The 20,387-nt window shown below is 32.9% G+C and overlaps 1 protein-coding gene across 2 annotated transcripts; it reads right to left on the bottom strand.

Annotated features, from left to right (window-relative positions):
- Window positions 1-5,231: 5,231 nt before the first annotated feature.
- Window positions 5,232-10,502, bottom strand: LOC129872880 (agamous-like MADS-box protein MADS2). Of its 2 annotated transcripts, none has more exons than XM_055947826.1 (8): window positions 10,014-10,502; window positions 7,824-7,902; window positions 7,494-7,558; window positions 6,491-6,590; window positions 6,345-6,386; window positions 6,205-6,246; window positions 5,794-5,933; window positions 5,232-5,572 (listed from the first exon to the last, which is right to left on the bottom strand). In XM_055947826.1, the coding sequence occupies exons 1-8, from the start codon at window positions 10,196-10,198 to the stop codon at window positions 5,485-5,487; spliced, it is 741 nt and encodes a 246-aa protein (XP_055803801.1). In that variant the 5' UTR covers window positions 10,199-10,502; the 3' UTR covers window positions 5,232-5,484. The 2 variants fall into 2 exon arrangements, with proteins under 2 accessions (XP_055803801.1, XP_055803800.1); XM_055947825.1 differs by having other exon boundaries at window positions 5,794-5,936; window positions 10,014-10,495.
- Window positions 10,503-20,387: the final 9,885 nt, after the last annotated feature.

Below are 20,387 nucleotides of genomic sequence, written 5' to 3' on the forward strand. Positions count from 1 at the left end.
ATATTTATAGGGAGATAGGCGAGCGAGAGAGAGGAGAGAAGCAAGCGAGATAGGAGGGGGGCGATCGAGGGAGTCTGTATACTCTAGATACATGTGAATCATAGTAAATACATGTATCTGAGATACCAGATACATTTGGAAAGAAGATACAAAGGAAGAGAGGCGAGCAAGAGAGTCAGATAAATGTGAATTTACTTGGATACAATGTATATAAACTAAATTACACCTTTTGACCCCATGTATCTGTATTAATACATGTATCTGAACGTGCCAGATACATGTATCCGAAGTCTGAATTCTAATAAGATTTGTTATATTGAAAACTCGCGTGAAGAAAGATAATTTGCTCCTAAATTAGTGGAATTTTGTGTTGTTTACCCTATTTTAATCAATTTGCCTTGTAATGGCGAGGTTTTTGATATAGACCCCTACCTTGTGAATTAATAGCCGAAAGATAAAAACATAAAGGAGGAGGGTCGAGACTGATCCAAAATTTAAACTGTATGAGTCTAACTTTTTAAATTTTTTAATATTGAACTTATTATATTTTAAAGTTACGAGTACATTACTTCATTCTACTATTTATTGCAAATTTAATAAAATTTTTACATATAAATAAGTTCAATTGAATCCGTACTTAGGTGTATAAATTAGTATGGAGAGGTCCTCGATCCCCCTACTATAGTGCTAATAGATATGACTTTGCGGACAAATTTGTCTTACTTAAATAAATTTATTGATATAAAATAAATATAAGTAATTTTAGTGAATCATTTGCTATATTTGAATGATCATATATAGATTATTATATTCATTCAATTATGCAAAGAAGAATTGGCCTTTTAGGGGCAAAACATAGTGCGAACATTCTTTTTCTTAATTCTACATTTCAATTTGTCCCTCATTCTTCATTTTTTATATATACTTCACTTAGTTTTGTTTTTATCGTTAATTAAATATTAGCCTAATAAGCCATAAGTTTATATTCAAAACAAGCAACTCTCAAGGGGGGAGATGGAGGTGGAGAAGGGTGTCATAATTATAGAAAGTTTTTTTTTATGCAATTTGAGAGTTAAGAGTACAAAAGGCAAATTAATTAGTCAAACAAAATACAATACTTATATGATTATGGGACACTAACATTCCTGGTAATTATTAACATTTACAAAGTTGCTTCTTGATATGAAAAGGTTAATATATATATATATATATATATATATATATATATATATATATATATATATATATATATATATATATATATATATATTTAACATTCAACCTAGATTATGTTTTATTGGCTAAATTAGGCAAAACATGAGTATCTCAAAGCTCTTCTAATTATGGCAACCACTCAATTTTTTTATGGCCTCTACCAACCTATGTTTTTTAAAAAACAAGAAAAAAAATTAAAGAGTCCATAATGGTGAAAGCTATCCTCCTCTATGTAAATTTTCTATTTTCCATTCAATTTTGTTCCCAAAAATGGCTTGTTGTTTTTAATAAAAGACACTGTCTGTTTTTCCTCTTTTCGTGTCTTTTCTTATCCATTGTACCAAAATAAAATGAATATATAACAACCAAGTTGGGAAAATCCTTTTACATTCTCTCAAGTACTTTTCACATTCATATACTTCATATTTTTTCTATTTCAAGAAAATAAAAGGAATCCCAAGTATAGTGGTGCAACCCCAATTTTCATTAAAAATGTTTAAAATCGAAAGAAGTAAACACATAAAAAAGTAAGATTATTTATTTATATATATAAATAAATAATTTTTCACCGAAAGAGATTCGTCTAAAGCCTGAGCCCTTGGTAGCTCCGCCCAATGGCGGAGGCATAAATTTTATTACGGAGTTCAAAATCTGAAGAAGTAAATGGTTGAATAATGGTCATCAATGAAATAAATTCTCACTAATATGGTATTATGTCACTGTAATTTTCTGGAGGATGAATGTGGACACTTTCACCATAGCAAATGTCAAAAGAATAAATCTTCCTTTTGAGATATCACAAATTTTCCTTGCCACTTAATTAAAATAAGTTTAAATAAAAGATGGATGAATAATCCATTTGAAATTCTCTTCTTTTTCATTTTAATTAATCATGGCATTCTTGTTATTTAAAAGTGTGACAAGGATCAAGGTTTGCCAAATGGAAGAGCATAATATTTATTGGATTAAATAAATTAGATAGAATTAAAACATAAATATCCTAATCATATGAAGCTACACTTATATGATGATCTTGCGGCACACCACAATAACTACTTTTGTTATCAACAAAAAATAAAAATATCATTTTGGTTTAATATATATATATATATATTCCTAACAACTGTCTTCTGACTATCTAATTAAAAAATATGAGTGGCCATGGCGGCTAAAATTAAAAATTAAAAAGAAAAAATGAAGCCCAGATCCGTTGCCAGGGCAATCAGAATTAAATTAATTGGAAACAGAATATTATTGTGTGCTACAAAAGAAGAAAAGCAATTTCAGTTTGCTTAATTTATAGTATCCCTAAAGAGGAAGAAATTATACCACGTAGCCACTTGCAGCATCCATATTTAATACGTATATATTCAATAATTAAAATTTAATTAAGATCTAGCTAGTTAGATTTAACAAACTTCAAATAATTGAAATCACTTGACATTCTGCGGTTCCATTGCATGTGCTTTGGGAATAAATTTTGTATACATGGATTATCATCCTACTAAGTATTTTCATTTAAATTATTTCGTATCTAAGATGTGGAATAGATCAATAACATGATTAAAGCATAATGATCGTATATTTATTTAGGAAACTTAAAAAAAACAACTTATGAGTTAATTATTGAGATACATATTAGTTTGCAATAGTTTGTGAATCTTATCAGATTTTGAAGTGTCTAGATACATTTATCTCAGGATACATGGGTTAAAATTATGTGTAATTTGTTCAAGGTACATTATATCCAAATAGATTCGCATGTATCTAAGATACATAGACAAATCTCGCTCGCCTCTTTTTCATATCGCTCGCCACTCTCTTATGTATCTGGTATCACCGATACATGCGAATTACACTTGATACATATTCAAATACATGTATCTAGTGTATATCTAGTGTAATTCACATGTGTCTGGGATACATAACTATCTCGCTCTCCTTCCTCCTTATCTCGTTCATCTCTTTCCCTATTTTAATGTATCTAGTAGCAAAAATACACGTATCTAGATTTTTTTTTCAATATATAGTACTCTTAATTAGTGATAAGATACGTAATTATTTGAAAGTATAGATAAAATTAATAAATCTAGTATGGATGTATGACTAATAAAATTGTTTAACCTATTTATAATGCATTGTATGTTTCTTACTATTTTCCATTCTTTTACTTTTTTTCGGAATTCGTTGTTTGCCCTACTATTTCTTCCTTTATTTTTTTTTTCGAAGTCAGAGCCTAAATTCAGATGTATGATCTAAAGTTTTAAATTTCATGTATAAAGTCAATTTTGAGACGGCTGAACTTTTCTTTTACAAAAATGTATATTTAAGGTTTTATTCAAATAGGGGTTCAAAAAACAGCTATTTATGCACTTCGGCCGTAAAAAGTATATCTTTGAAGATCCAGCACCTTTGTTTGTAAGTGGTGACACTAAAAGCCCAAAAGAACAATTTCTTTTTTTATAATAAATAAAGCAAGAAAGAATAATAGGGGGTATTTAATTAAATTTATCATTTTCTTTACGAGAAGGTTGTGCAGATACCTAAAACTACTTTACTCTATGAAATTACAAGTAATATGATATAGAATAATTCCTTATTTATTTATATTTTTAATAGAAACTACACATTAATTAGATTCTTAAATAAAACGTGAGGTCGAATAATAAATTGAGTGGGTTTTAGATTTAAAAGAAAAAAAGTTTGGATGGCTACTGCTAACTAACATATATTCACAAAAGAATAATAAATTCAATGTAGTAATCCAACAAATTTATTCTTCAATTAATAATGTAGAAAGTACTTTAACAAAATTCCTGCTAGTGAAAATAATAATTGAGAAAGTAAAATATACTGCACAGATCTGTCAACCCAAGTAGAGTAGTTCATTTCCTCTTTGTTCATAGTTAATATTTGGAGAAACTAGGGTGATTTTATAAGAATGACCTTGTAGGTGAGCGGTTTTGAATTTTCTGATTGTTCCATGAGCAAACCTTATATTTTTATACCAAGCGGAGATCAAAAGTCCAAGACCATTAATTTCCAAGATTATTAGGTGTAATTTCGTGAAAATGATGCATCTAAAAGCCTTTATGGAAATTCCAGTGGGCTGTCTTTACAAATGAGTTTTGAAGGACTAACTTAAAAGCCATGTTTTGTCTTGGGCCATATAGTAGTTCATCTCACTAGTTTGGGCTTTTGATAACAGAAAAAAATAGAAAAAATTACTTAATTGAGTGTTTTTTAAAATTTAATTACTGATTTTAGCAATATTTTTTATTTATTATAATTTATAGAAATACATAGCAATATTATGATAAATCTACACTTGTATTAAAAATGAATTATGCATACAATATAAATGTATTATAAGTGTTTTAAAATATATATTATGTTTGTGTAGTAAGAAATTGACATAATGTATTATAAATCTATTAAAGTATGTGATAAATGTATTATCTATCTATAAAACTTGTATTATATATATTTTATAAATAGTTCTCTGCAATATGTATTAAAACTGTATTATAAGTGTTCAGTGATTTTTTTTTTATTGCTATAGATGGTAAATATTTTCTTAATATTGTATATTTTCTTATGTTCGTGGATAAGCAAAGAAATATTATTCTTTCATGAATAAAGGGTGTATTCAGTAGAAAAGAAAATGTTTTCATGGAAAAGATGTTTATTTGAAAAATAAGCGGGTTCTTGTTTTTCTTATGTTGGTGTGTAAGCAAAGAAATATTACTCTAAAAATAATTAAGTACTATATATATATTATCTATACACATTGGGGATTATGTGGGGGTTGGGGTTGTGGGGTGGGAATTACAGGATGAAATGAAGATGAGGTGTATTGAAAAGTGGGAGGACACAATCACCATGGAATGTCGATTGTTAAACTTGTTTTCCCTACTTCCATTAAGAAAGCCATTTTGAAGGAACTCTTTTTTCTAGAGAAAATGTTTTGATCAATCAAACATAAAAAGTTTAGAACATTTTCGGCACACCCAAAGGAAACTGAATTCACAGAAAAAGATACTAATAACAATCATCCTTCAGCAACATCCATCCATCCACCTTATGATATGAATACATTTCCAAGCAAACAGGTTGTTTTTATGCAAAGAAAATGGTTCACCTTAGTATTTATCAATAAAACTATGCTCAAAATTAGAAAAAGTACTGAAGTTTTCCTTTTTATTATAGAATATGCTTTTATGCAAAGCTGAAGATAAGTCAGAGTAGGAGTGTTTGAGGGACATTAATTCACAGCATCCAGCCAGGTATCATACCAGTCACGTTTTGGGCATTTGTTACTGCTGTTATTTGGCTTGAAGTTGTTATTGGATCGTACCTGTAATAAATCAAAATAAAAGAATTTTCGTTTTAGACTATAAGCGATATTGGTTTGCTTCTCTTTTCTTTCTTTTTTCAGAATCACCTATAGTTTTTGCTCACACTTAATCAAAGGTACTTCGTACTAGAGCAAGTCTTGACATTGTCAACTAATCGTCAATTGCAAATAGAAATAATTCATTAAAAAGTAACATATTTAACGACAATGCTAGAATATACCCAATTTGCAAGGAAGAGTTGCACTCTAGAGGTTGGAAGAAACCCTGAGATTGAGCATGTTGCTGCTGACCATAAGTGAGACTTTGCTCAGCACCACCCCATGTTTGTTGCAGGTTGTTTTCAGCATATATCTCTTCCATCTGCTAACAAATTATATGCAATTCAATGACATTACAACAGTGTGGTTGATCAATAAGTAATTAATAAAGAAATGGATCCTCAACCTAACTCAACCCCAAAAGTTAGTTCGATTGCTCAAGGCCATATAAAGAAAATACACATTTTAGCTAGGTGAATATAAATTGATGAAAAATAAACATTAAGCGATATTTCCAACAACAATCAATTGGAATACAACTATATAAATTGAGCTAGGAAAATGAGTTACAATCACATGTATGGGCAACCTACCTTTCTTTCAAGAACCTTGTTAGCCTCATTCCACAATTTCTCCTGTTATAATTAAATGGAAAGTTAACCTCAATTACTTAGTACTATTTAACACATACATCATGTTGATCTAACAACATTATAGAATCAAATGAGAATACCTTAGTTTGAAGATCAGAAAGCTGGTCAAGCATCATTTGTGTCTATAGAGCAGACAGAAGATACAATTAGGATACTTGAATAAAAGAGGATCCAAAAATTTCTTATTGTTTTATTTTAATAATATGCTATTTATAAGTAAGCTTACCCTGGTGGACCTAATGTGTTTGAGGGAAGTATCAAGTTGGACCTCAAGATGCTCAAGATCATCTATAGTCAGAGGCCCCAACTCATCTCCAAGAAGGTGTCTGTCAATGAATATGTCAAGTATAATAAGTTATCAAGAATACAAGTTGTGTACATTCTAATATGTCACATAATTTAGGTAGCATGATTATGGTTAACTTAGGGGTGTCAAATGGCCGAACGGATTAAAATAGGGCTGAATAAATAATTAATCCGCCCAAATTTACTTGGACTAAAATGAATTGAGCAAAAAATCGGATTAGATCATAACCCGTTCAATTTGATTCATTTAATTTGAACAATACTGACATACTGCAATAATTCATAGATCTATACTAATAAAGGAAAACCAATTTCTCAACAAAAAGAAAAGCTAGAAAATAAGAATATTTGTGAATAGTACTTTTAGAGATGTCACTTACAACCTTATTTGGTTTGCTATATTTATTTATTTTGAAGCTAATGATAGCATTATCGAACCATTAATTGGTGACACTCTAAACCTCCACGTATATAGTTACATAACAAATGATATTAATATGTTGAATTACTATAATGTTACTAGACTGTTATTTAGATAAATAATTTTTTTAACCAAACCAATCTAAAAATATGAATATGTCTACCTTTTATAAGTACTCATAGAGAAGACTAAAGATATTTTTTTTTGAAAAAAGAGAGACTAAAGTATCATATAAACTGATGGCCTTTCGTAATGATTACATAACTGCAGTCAACGTCTATTCCAATAAGCAAAAATAAGTTAAAATGCTGGTTAATTTGGACATAAAATTGGGCTAAGTTGGCAATTATTTTTAAATGGATTGTGATTAAATGTGCTATGATCTATCCCATTTTTAAATGATCTTGATCCCAATTCATAAAATTTTGGACGGATTGGATAGGTCAATGGTATTTAGGTCACATGTGACACCCCTGGGTTAACTAACTAGCTAGTTAATTACCTTTGATATCGCTGCAGTGACTCATACTTAGCTTTGAGTTTCAAGTATTCCCTGTAGCTGCTTTGCTGCAATGGCTCACGAGATGATCAACAACTTGAAAGAGGTCAATATATATATATATATATTTAAATCACGAGTAAAAATCTTAAATCTTGCTTACTTTATTCACGAAAAAAATATGATAAGAAAAAGTTGTGATCAAGCATCATTCAATATCATGTCAGAAATTAAATCAACTAAATGACATATAAGTTATGTTGTGGTAAAATCATACATCTTTTCTTCCTTTGAAAAGGTGAAGTCGAGGTAATTACTACTAGTTTTTGTTACCTCATTATCTTTGATTGATCGATTAACTTCCAATGTTCCATAGCTGCATTTTTGGTACCTCTCAAGGGTTTTGAGCATACTGTTGCACAAGAGAAATAAAAAATAAAAAAGGTAATAATTGTCAGCTTTGTAGATGTTTTACATCACAATTTAGCACTTGCACACTTAAATAAGGGGAGAACATAACTTATATGACCAAGAGAGTGGCAAACAAGCAGATCGAATTAAATATAGGCGAATTTAAATGAAAATAAATAAAATATTCAATCCATTTTTAATTAATACAGCTATAAAATGGGCTAACCAACAAATAATATTTTTATTCAAGGGAAACTTACATAAATATACAATATTAAGAAAATATTTACCATTTATAGCAATAAAAAAATAATTTCACTGAACACTTATAGTACATTTATAATACAGTTTTAATACATATTGCAGAGAACTATTTATAAAACATATATAATACAAGTTTATAGATGGATAATACATTTATCACATATTTTAATAGACTTATAATACATTATGTTAGTTTCTTACTACACAAATATAATATATATTTTAAAACACTTATAATACATTTATATTGTATGCATAATTCACTTTTAATACAAGTGTAGATTTATCATAATATTGCTATGTATTGCTATAAATGGTAATAAATAAAAAATATCGCTAAAATCAGTAATTAATTTTTAAAAAGCACACAATCAAGTAATTTTTCCTTTATTCAATCCATCTTTAATTAATACAGATATAAAATGGGCTAACCAACAAATAATGTGGATAGAATATTATCCATGACTTAAGAAATAGTACACCAGCGAAAAATCAAAATAATTTATTTTTAAAGACATATAAACTTAGACTCCAAAAAGTAAAAACTTACGGAAATAACTAGCATACAAATGGGTATTGATAATATGGATATTCATATTATTCTTTTGTATTTCCATTTTCTTAGTGAATAATATGAACAATATCCTTCTCCGGATTGGATGGCTACTCCTTTTTTATACCATTTTGCCAGCCCTGTATGACCATGCAAATTATAAATGTGATGAAAACATTAAACAGGTTTGAAGAATGCTCTTATCTTTGAGGTTTCGATTTTTATTAATTAATAAAAAAAAATATTTTTTTAAAAAAGGTTTGAAGAATGCACTCGAGAAATAATTGAGGATAAAATTTAGATGTGTGATCTATGTAAAATATCTTTCTAAAAGTAAGATTACAAAGCTGACTTGAGGAGGTTGCATCTAGCAACAAACTACCCTAATGTACCCAACTACTTCATCAGGTCCATTTACTTGTTGTATTAAATAGGTAATTAGTTTTATTTTTAAGATTACAAATTTATTTATTAAAATTGAAAATATCTTTTGAATGACCTGATAATTCTTTATATTAACGATGTAAATAACTTAAATTCTTTAACCGTAACAATCAACTTGATGATTTTTCCCACCGTGTTAATTTACAGCCTTTCCGTTAAAGAAGTCACAACTCAAATGATACGTAAAGGGAAATTTGATTCACAAATGATAAAAAACCAAAACATGCATGCCATCAGATTACCCAAAAGATATTTACTAAGCTTCTTAAAATGTGAAATGATGCGCATTAGTATAACTTAAGCTCTTTATTTAGTTATGAATTTTAAAGTAAGGAACTTTACGAAGCACATAGTAATACCCGGTGGACAGATTTATCACAAATGTCTATGATCACAGAGGTAAAAAAGGGGATTCAAAAAAGACATCTTGAAGACTAATTTGTTAAAAGATGAGCCATATCTTTTACCAGAGTTTTTCCATCAACAAAAAGATCAAAAAAGGCGTAGAATTAAAGACTGGGAGACGGTGTTTTATCTGGTTAATCAGATCTGTAGGTACGACTACTCATATTTACCCTAAGAGGAGATTGACAATATAATATATGATCGATCTAAACTTACAAGTCAGGATCTGACACCAGAGGTTGCTCGGATGATAAACAACCTCCATCACCAACTCGTCACTAACAAAACAAAAAGAGTGAGATCGAGCTCCTAGAAACATATACTATTAAGTAAATTTTTGATGTTGTATTTAACAGATCTTTGATAACATTATGACCAAATTGATTAGCAAGTGTTAGATCATGTAGCTAATTTCAGATCTTAGAAATAGAGTAAAGATTAATTACTTGTTTGTGCTGCAGAATTCATATAGCTTTCCACGATTAGAGAAAACGAGGAGAGCAACCTCAGCATCACAAAGCACAGATAATTCATAAGCTTTTTTGAGCAATCCATTTCTCCTCTTTGCAAAAGTGACTTGCCTGTTTATCTTGTTCTCTATCCTCTTCAGCTCCACTCTTCCTCTACCCATCCTGATCTTTACTTTTTTATTATTATTTCTTCTCTTGGCTAACTATGACACCCTCTTTTCTCTCCTAATGAGTCAACCAAAATTGTGAAAGAAATGCAAACCCTAGCTAGACACAAAGAAAGGAAAAATGATTTTTATGAGTTTTTTTTTTGGAGTTTCAATGAGAGAGAGAAAATGAACATGGGTTGTTCTTTGTCTATGCCATTTCTTCTTATCTTCTTCTTCTTCTTTAGGGATTCTTTGTTTTAACTTTAGGATTTGCTTAGGTACTACAAATTTAGATACCTTAGAGATTTAGGGTTGGTTCTTATTTCCACTACTTTTTCAAGTTTCATGAATTTAGCCAATGCATTAAAGGGATGTCTTACGCTTCAATTTGGTGCGTGGACTACACGACGGATGACTATTCGCAGTTTGAGTTTCACGCGACTGGTTAATTGTTGGAGCTTTTTGGTTTTCATTTGTGCGGTCCATCAGTGAAAAAACAAAGGCGTGTACTAAATTGGATGGACACGTGTCGATGGATTAGTGGATATTACGTACATATCATGCGTATGCAAATTCTCACTTCTTTCACCGTAAAATTAACATTAAAGAAAGATAAAAAAAAATGAATTTATGGAATGTTTTATTGAATTTTTGTTTGACAATTTACAGCAAAGTTAATTTTAATATTATTACATGTTATTTTATTTATTTTGTTTATCTTGTTATTCACGCTTATTTTTTAAAAAATTAATTCTTCTCTAATACACTTTTTTGAGCCGATAATTTATTGAAAATATAATCTCTTTATTTCATAAAAATATAATAAAATTTACGTATATTTTATTTTTCTCATATTTTATTTTATGAAATTGTCCTTAATATGTTGTTATTGTTGTTATTGGTGCCATGGATCAATGGCCTAAGATTAACACGAATAACTGTAAACAATTTTAGAATTAAGATAACATTTTAGAACCAAACGAAAAAGTGTATGGAGTTAAGGAGTGGCACTATCGAATTCAATGTCTTTTTCAACAATTCATTTGTCTACTTATGCCTTATTGGACCCTTTGATCTTAATTGTTTTATTTTATTTCTTCTCTTATGGATCCCATATACTTTTTGCTTAATCAACAAATGGGTACTTGGCCAATGAAGTTTGATGTCTAAATTTCAAGAGATTTTTCTATAATTATTTTATTTCGTTGAATTAATTTTTTCTCGAAATTAAACATGTTTGACATTCTGCAATTTGAGTACATTAGGCAAGTAGTTAATAATGGTCGCTTGTATGAATTTTTGAGACTCCAAATGAAGATTAAGGCTAATAACATCTCCAATATTTAACAAAAATGTATAAACACTCCTTAATACCTAATTATATGAATGACATGAGATTCGTTGATGTTGATGTACTTTATTAATGGAGTAGCTAAGGGGAAAAAAGACAATATCATATATAGGGGTGTATATTTTTTGGGACATTCTTGCACTTACGGGGGGGGGGGGGGGGTGACTTAATATATATTACTCCTAGTAGATCTTTTGAATTTTGGGAAATCGCCCAAGCCAAAAAAGTCTAAATATGTCATTGGGTTTTGGGAAATGGCTCTCGTATGCTATCTGTCGATAGTTGGGGAAAAATATGTTTTTATGGTTACAAAATTGGTCCAAGTATACCAACCTTATTTACTAAGGTCGAAAGCTTTACAACACAAAAAAAAATTCTACGAGAGAAAAAACTCAAAGTTAAACATATTAAGCTTTGAAGGAATAGTCTCGATTTGCTTCTGAACTTGGCAAAATTGTTCTCAACTACCATTCATAGTAGCTCTAAATGAATCACCACTATAACAATTGATTCTTTCCCCTTTAAAATAAATGCCACTTGAAAACCACCATTACTGTACCAACACTTCACCTCAACGACACACACAAATACTCCATACAAAATTCACCATATTCAAACAGTCTCTCTCACACCTTCATCTTCACGCAAAAAATAAATAAATCATGTCTATATTTTATCTCTATTGTATGACCAACAATCTTCAACCACTATAACCCAACCTGACCTCCATAATATTGCTGCAAAAAAATTAGAAGCTAAATACTATATACCTAGATTTATTTTGGCATTAGGAGGTTGATGTGGAGATTTGTCTGAGTTTGGCATCACTATTGTTGATTCGAGAAGGATTGGACAGATTGGTGATGGATCTCTGTTGATTGAATTTCCAACAAAGTTGAAAATTTTACTTATGGTGCTATTGTTCATTGCTTGAGTTCTATTTGTGATGATTTGATGCCTGAAGAGTATTAATTTAAGTTTTTGTTGACTAAATGATTAATTGACAAGCTAATGGTTGTTAGGAGTTAGTTAGACTAACTAAAAGTAGTTAGTAATCTGTTAAGAAGCAGTTAAAGGAAGTTAGTAAGTAGCTGTATTCAATACTCTTCAATGTACAAGTATAAATGTATAGATGTACAGTATAAGGAAGAGAACATACTGATATTTTTCTAAATTCCTCTCTCTTACTTTACTCTTCTATTTCTCTTTATCTCTTTCTCTCTATCTACGCTTTCTATCTCTTAGTTCTCTCTTCTTCTCAGCTCACTCTTCATCTCTGGAAGAGTGTGTTTGAACACCTTCAATGGTGTTTTAACATGGTATCAGAGCCATACGATGGCCTACAGTGTGTTACGACACTAAATTGCTTAAGATTCAAAGCCTAACAATGGAATCAGATTCGCAACTTAGAAGGAAATCAAAGCTCAAGGTGTGAAAATATGGCTGTCACAACTGAGGTTGAAGCTGGATCTGCAGAAATGAACAACCCAAACACAAACTTCGCAGCTAAAACAGAACACTTTAGAGTTCCGATGATAGACCACAACCATCCACTCTATCTTCAACCAAACGACACTCCAGGAAGCTACTTGATCTCCTTGCAACTCACAGGTTTAGAAAATTACGTAATCTGGAGTAGATCCATGCGTATTGGACTTCGAGGTAAGAGCAAGCTAGGGTTTGTGGATGGTAGATTTCCTAAGTCTAAGTTTGGTCCTGAGTATGTTGACATTTGGGAGAAGTGCAATGCGGTTGTCCTGTCATGGCTCATGAACGTTGTAAGACTAGGACTGCTCAGTAGTGTTGTGTATAGTGACGATGCCCACAGAGTGTGGTGTGACTTGAAGGAGAGGTTTGAAAATATCAATAGAGTGCATGTGTTTCATCTTCATAAGGAGATTCATAGTCTAAACCAAGGAGTTTTATCAGTAACTGACTATTATACTACATTGAAGAGCCTATGGAATGAGTTTGACTCAATTATGCCTTGTCCAGGATGCTCTTGTGATGAGTCCAAGAAATTCAAAGAACATTTTGAGTATCAACGACTACTTCAGTTTCTAATGGGACTGAATGAGTCCTACTCAGCTGCCAGAGGTCAAATTCTACTTCAGACTCCCACTCCTAACCTAAACAAAGCTTTCTCCCTCATCCTAGATCATGAGAGTCAGAGAAATCTGATGCATGCAAGTTCGGACACTTCCAATCATAGGACTATTAAAAGCACAGCCCTATTCAGTCAGAAAACTCATACTCAAGGGAGTGGTAACTTTGAACATCAACAAGGAGGATGAGGTGGAGGTATTCAACCAAATAGAGGACACTATGACTCTCAATATAAGCCACATTCACAGAAGCCTCAGAAAGCTGTGGTGGTGTGTGAAGTGTGTGGATACAGGGGACACACCAAAGAACAATGCTTCAAGGTTAAAGGTTATCCTGAAGGCTGGAAGTCAAAGAAGAAAGGTGCTACTTCCTATGCAAATCAAGCAGAGACCTTCCAACCTGATGTTACCAGTTCAAATCTCCCAGCTCCAACAGGCTTCTTCACACAAAGCCAGTACCAACAGATCATGCAGATGCTAGCAAAAGGAACTGAAAATGCAGGGGAGCACTCAGTCAAAGCAGCCTCTGCAGGTAGTATCTTGTCTGCTTTAGTATCCAAATATGTACCTATGGAATGGATAGTTGATACAGGAGCAACAGATCACATGACTGCTAGTCTTGATGCACTGGACACAATTCAACCTGTGCCTAACTCTGATAAGAGAGAAGTACAACTTCCCACTGGAAATGTAACATCCATCTCACACACTGGGATAATAAAAGTGTTTGGAAACCAAAGTATCAGCAATGTGCTATTTATTCCAGACTTCAAGTGTAACTTATTATCTGTATCACAGCTTACTAAGGAACTTCATTGTATGGCTGCATTCTTTCCTGATTTTTGTATCTTTCAGGATCTCTCCAATAGACTGGTCAGGGGGATTGGTAGAGAAGAGCAAGGTCTCTACATCCTCAAGGAAAATTTCATCAATTCAGTCACAGTTGTTCCTGTTCCTTTAGCACATCAATCAAGTCAAATTGAGTCCATGTCTTTGTGGCATAGAAGATTAGGTCATGCACCTATAGATATAATAAAGAAGTCCACAGGTCTTGACCTTGTACAAACAACTGTGGATTTATCTTGCACTGTTTGTCCTTTAGCTAAACAAACTAAACTCCCATTCCCAACTAGTTCTAATGTGTCTAAGTCTGTGTTTGAACTTGTTCATTGTGATATATGGGGTCCCTATAGAGTACCAACTCATGCTGGAATGAAATATTTTGTTACTATAGTAGATGAGTTTTCAAGATATACTTGGGTGTTTCTTATTACCTCCAAAGCTGACACTATAGTGGTGCTGAGAAAGTTCTTCTCACAGGTTCACAATCTCTTTTCTACCACTGTTAAGACCTTTAGATCTGATAATGGCAGTGAGTTCTTCAGTCATGAATTCCAATCTCTACTGTCCACCCTTGGGATCCTTCATCAGAGTACATGTACATATACACCCCAACAAAATGGTGTTACTGAAAGGAAACACAGAACTATCTTGGACATGGCCAGGGCTCTCAGGTTTCAAGCCAGCATTCCCTTGAAATTTTGGGGTGAGTGTGTTACAACTGCTGTCTATCTTCTCAACATACTTCCCTCCAAACTACTTCATTACAAATCTTCTTTTGTATTGCTGTATTCACAGCCTCCTTCACTCACTCACATCAGAACCTTTGGATGCCTGTGCTATGCTGCTTGTCCAAATGTTTCAGACACATTTGCCCTTAAAACCATTCCTACAGTCATGATGGGGTACTCTATGTCCCAAAAGGGCTACCTTCTATATGACCTGCACTCCAAATCACTGTTTGTCAATAGAAATGTAGTGTTCAAGGAAGATGTCTTTCCTTTCAAAGATTTACAAACCTCCTCAAATCCCCTTTTTTCTGTTCTCACTACTCCCACACACACTGTTGAACCCCTTCTACATCACCTCCTCTCTCCCCTCATTTGCCTTCAATCCCCTCTAATGTCTGTCCTGCTGTGCCTTCACCTTCTACAGACCTTTCTTCTCAAATCCATGTTCTTCCCACTAGGAAGTCATCTAGACAAACTAATCCTCCTCTGTGGCTTCAGGACTTTGTCAGTGCCACTCATAGTACCTCCTCCTCATACCCCATCTCTGCACACTTGTCCTATGCTCATCTGTCTCCAGCCTATGTCCACACTCTTGCTGATTACTCTGCCATTTTTTGAACCTTCATCCTTCTCTGAAGCTTCTCTAGATACCAAGTAGATTCAGGCTATGCAGCTTGAAATTTCTGCCTTGCAGGATAATCATACATGGTCTGTGGTGGACCTGCCTCCTGGCAAGAAACCTATTGGCTGCAAGTGGGTATACAAGCTCAAGTATAAGGCTTCAGGTGAGGTTGAAAGATTTAAGGTCAGACTAGTTGCAAAAGGGTACAGCCAACAAGAAGGTTTGGATTACAATGAAACTTTTAGCCCTGTTGCAAAGATGGTCACTGTCAGGTCAGTTATTGCTCTAGCTGCTGCTAAAAGCTGGTCTATTCATCAAATGGATGTCCATAATGCTTTCTTCAATGGTGATCTCTTAGAGGAGGTCTACATGACTATTCCTGCTGGGTTTGCCAGACAGGGAGAGAAGGGTAAAGTCTGCAAACTCCATAAGTCACTCTATGGCCTCAAACAAGCTCCCAGACAACGGAACCTAAAGTTAACAGAAGCACTGGTGCAGCTGGGATTTACTCAGAGTCACTATGACTACTCCTTGTTCACTAAGCAGGATGAAGGTGACATAGATATTATATTAGTCTATGTAGATGATCTTCTAATCACTGGGAGCAGACAAACTCTTATAGACAGCACAAGGAAAGACCTACAGAAACAATTCAAGATGAAGGATCTAGGAGAACTCAAGTTCTTCCTAGGAATTGAAGTTGCCAGATCCAGTCAAGGTATACACTTGTCTCAAAGAAAGTATGCCTTGGAATTAATAGCTGAAGCTGGTCTCGGGGGAGCTAAACCTGCAGGTACACCACTTGAACAAAATCTGAAACTCTCATCTGTAAAGTTTGATGAATGTATTCCTCCCAAAGAAGAACACACAGATCCTCTATTGAAGGATCCTGGCAGATACCAAAGGCTAGTTGGAAGACTTCTCTACCTTACAATGACCAGACCTGACCTAGCATTCTCAGTACAGAAGTTAAGTCAATATATGTATTGCCCCAAGGAATCACACATGGCTGCAGCACTCAAAGTGGTAAGATACATCAAAGATGCCCCAGGCCTTGGACTCTTCATGCCAGCAGTCTCTTCAAATCAACTTCTTGTTTATTGTGACTTAAATTGGGGTGCATGTCTAGAGACTAGGAGATCTATTTTCATGAACATCTAACCTCAAGGAAAGAGTAGGGCACATGGGTGGACTCAACCCATGTTTTGGATAGCCTTACATACCTTAGTGAAGACTTGAAGAAAACCTTGATGTTGGGTCTTCAATGGAGAACTCAAATCTTGAAGCTCTTGGAACTCTTCTTGTTGGAAATGGGGAAGAAGAAGAAGAGAGAGAGAGGGAAGCTCCTGGGGCTTTTTAGAGAGAGAGTGAGGCTGAGAAAATGTGTTCCCAAAAGACCAAAAGCAATACATATATAATTTGGGTAAGTTCCCAAATTGCCCCTCCTCAAAAGTTCTGAAAATAGGCTAAAAATGCACCTGTCACGATAGTGGCGCATCGCGCCATTGCAGCGCCAGACTGAATACGCCTAAAACCTGCATACCTCGTAGTGGCGCGCCACGCCAGAGACCAAACTACTGAGGCATGTTTCTGGCGCAATAGTGGCGCGTCGCGCCCTTACAGCGCCAAGGCCATTGTTCTGAGTTCTGGGAATTTGGCCTGAAAAAACCTGCACAACTTTTAGTGGCGCATCGCGCCAGGGGCCAAACTACTGAGGCATGTTCCTGGCGCGATGGTGGCGCATTGCGCCACTACGGCGCCAAGCCCAGATTTCCAGCGGTTGAACCCCAGGCCTGAAAATCTCTGTTGTGCTCGCTCATCTTAGGATCGCCATACCTTTCGACTCCGAATTCCAAAAGTTACATTCTTGGTGGCGTTGGAAAGAAGACTCAACGACCTTTAATTTGATGGGTCGTGGGCCACCGAGATTATCGTCTTTCAAAAGATAGGGTCATTAGAAGTCGACCCTTTATGCGAACTCCTACCCAAACTTAGCCACGACGAATCTTTTGGATTTAATTTGATCCTAGGGGTCCTTCATGACCCCACCTCACCTCTAACGCTCCTCAAATTCTCAAGGACTCATCTCAACTCATGCATACGCTCCTCAATACTCGAGTTCGACCCTACCCGTATACAAGAAGGGTTTGAATTCTAGGAAAAATTTTTGAGGGGTGTTACAAATAGTTTGTGAATCTTATCAGATTTTGAAGTGTCTAGATACATTTATCTCAGGATACATGGATTAAAATTAGGTGTAATTTGTTCAAGGTACATTATATCCAAATAGATTCGCATGTATCTAAGATACATAGACAAATCTCGCTCGCCTCTTTTTCATATCGCTCGCCACTCTCTTATGTATCTGGTATCCCCGATACATGCGAATTACACTTGATACATATACAAATACATGTTTCTAGTGTTATCTAGTGTAATTCACATGTGTCTGGGATACATAACTATCTCGCTCTCCTTCCTCCTTATCTCGCTCATCTCTTTCCCTATTTTAATGTATCTTGTAGCAAAAATACACGTATCTAGATATATATTTTTTTCAATCTATAGTACTCTTAATTAGTGATAAGATACGTAATTATTTGAAAGTATAGACAAAGTTAATAAATCTGGTATGGATGTATGACTAATAAAATTGTTCAACCTATTTATAATGCATTGTATGTTTCTTACTATTTTCCATTCTTTTACTTTTTTTTCGGAATTCGTTGTTTGCCCTACTATTTCTTCCTTTATTATTTTGTTTTGAAGTCAGAGCCTAAATTCAGATGTATGATCTAAAGTTTTAAATTTCATGTATAAAGTCAATTTTGAGACGGCTGAACTTTTCTTTTACAAAAATGTATATTTAAGGTTTTATTCAAATAGGGGTTCAGAAAACAGCTATTTATGCACTTCGGCCGTAAAAAGTATATCTTTGAAGATCCAGCACCTTTGTTTGTAAGTGGTGACACTAAAAGCCCAAAAGAACAATTTCTTTTTTTATAATAAATAAAGCAAGAAAGAATAATAGGGGGTATTTAATTAAATTTATCATTTTCTTTACGAGAAGGTTGTGCAGATACCTAAAGCTACTTTACTCTATGAAATTACAAGTAATATGATATAGAATAATTCCTTATTTATTTATATTTTTAATAGAAACTACACATTAGATTCTTCAATAAAACGTGAGGTCGAATAATAAATTGAGTGGGTTTTAGATTTAAAAGAAAAAAAGTTTGGATGGCTACTGCTAACTAACATATATTCACAAAAGAATAATAAATTCAATGTAGTAATCCAACAAATTTATTCTTCAATTAATAATGTAGAAAGTACTTTAACAAAATTCCTACTAGTGAAAATAATAATGGAGAAAGTAAAATATACTGCACAGATCTGTCAACCCAAGTAGAGTAGTTCATTTCCTCTTTGTTCATAGTTAATATTTGGAGAAACTAGGGTGATTTTATTAGAATGACCTTGTAGGTGAACGGTTTTGAATTTTTCGATTGTTCCATTAGCAAACTTTATATTTTTATACCAAGCGGAGATCAAAAGTCCAAGACCATTAATTTCCAAGATTATTAGGTGTAATTTCGTGAAAATGATGCATCTAAAAGCCTTTATGGAAATTCCAGTGGGCTGTCTTTACAAATGAGTTTTGAAGGACTAACTTAAAAGCCATGTTTTGTCTTGGGCCATATAGTAGTTCATCTCACTAGTTTGGGCTTTTGATAACAGAAAAAAATAGAAAAAAATACTTAATTGAGTGTTTTTTAAAATTTAATTACTGATTTTAGCAATATTTTTTATTTATTATAATTTATAGAAATACATAGCAATATTATGATAAATCTACACTTGTATTAAAAATGAATTATGCATACAATATAAATGTATTATAAGTGTTTTAAAATATATATTATGTTTGTGTAGTAAGAAATTGACATAATGTATTATAAATCTATTAAAGTATGTGATAAATGTATTATCTATCTATAAAACTTGTATTATATATATTTTATAAATAGTTCTCTGCAATATGTATTAAAACTGTATTATAAGTGTTCAGTGATTTTTTTTTTATTGCTATAGATGGTAAATATTTTCTTAATATTGTATATTTTCTTATGTTCGTGGATAAGCAAAGAAATATTATTCTTTCATGAATAAAGGGTGTATTCAGTAGAAAAGAAAATGTTTTCATGGAAAAGATGTTTATTTGAAAAATAAGCGGGTTCTTGTTTTTCTTATGTTGGTGTGTAAGCAAAGAAATATTACTCTAAAAATAATTAAGTACTATATATATATTATCTATACACATTGGGGATTATGTGGGGGTTGGGGTTGTGGGGTGGGAATTACAGGATGAAATGAAGATGAGGTGTATTGAAAAGTGGGAGGACACAATCACCATGGAATGTCGATTGTTAAACTTGTTTTCCCTACTTCCATTAAGAAAGCCATTTTGAAGGAACTCTTTTTTCTAGAGAAAATGTTTTGATCAATCAAACATAAAAAGTTTAGAACATTTTCGGCACACCCAAAG

Source organism: Solanum dulcamara, chromosome 11 (genome assembly GCF_947179165.1).
Source record: "Solanum dulcamara chromosome 11, daSolDulc1.2, whole genome shotgun sequence".
Taxonomy (NCBI): domain Eukaryota; kingdom Viridiplantae; phylum Streptophyta; class Magnoliopsida; order Solanales; family Solanaceae; genus Solanum; species Solanum dulcamara.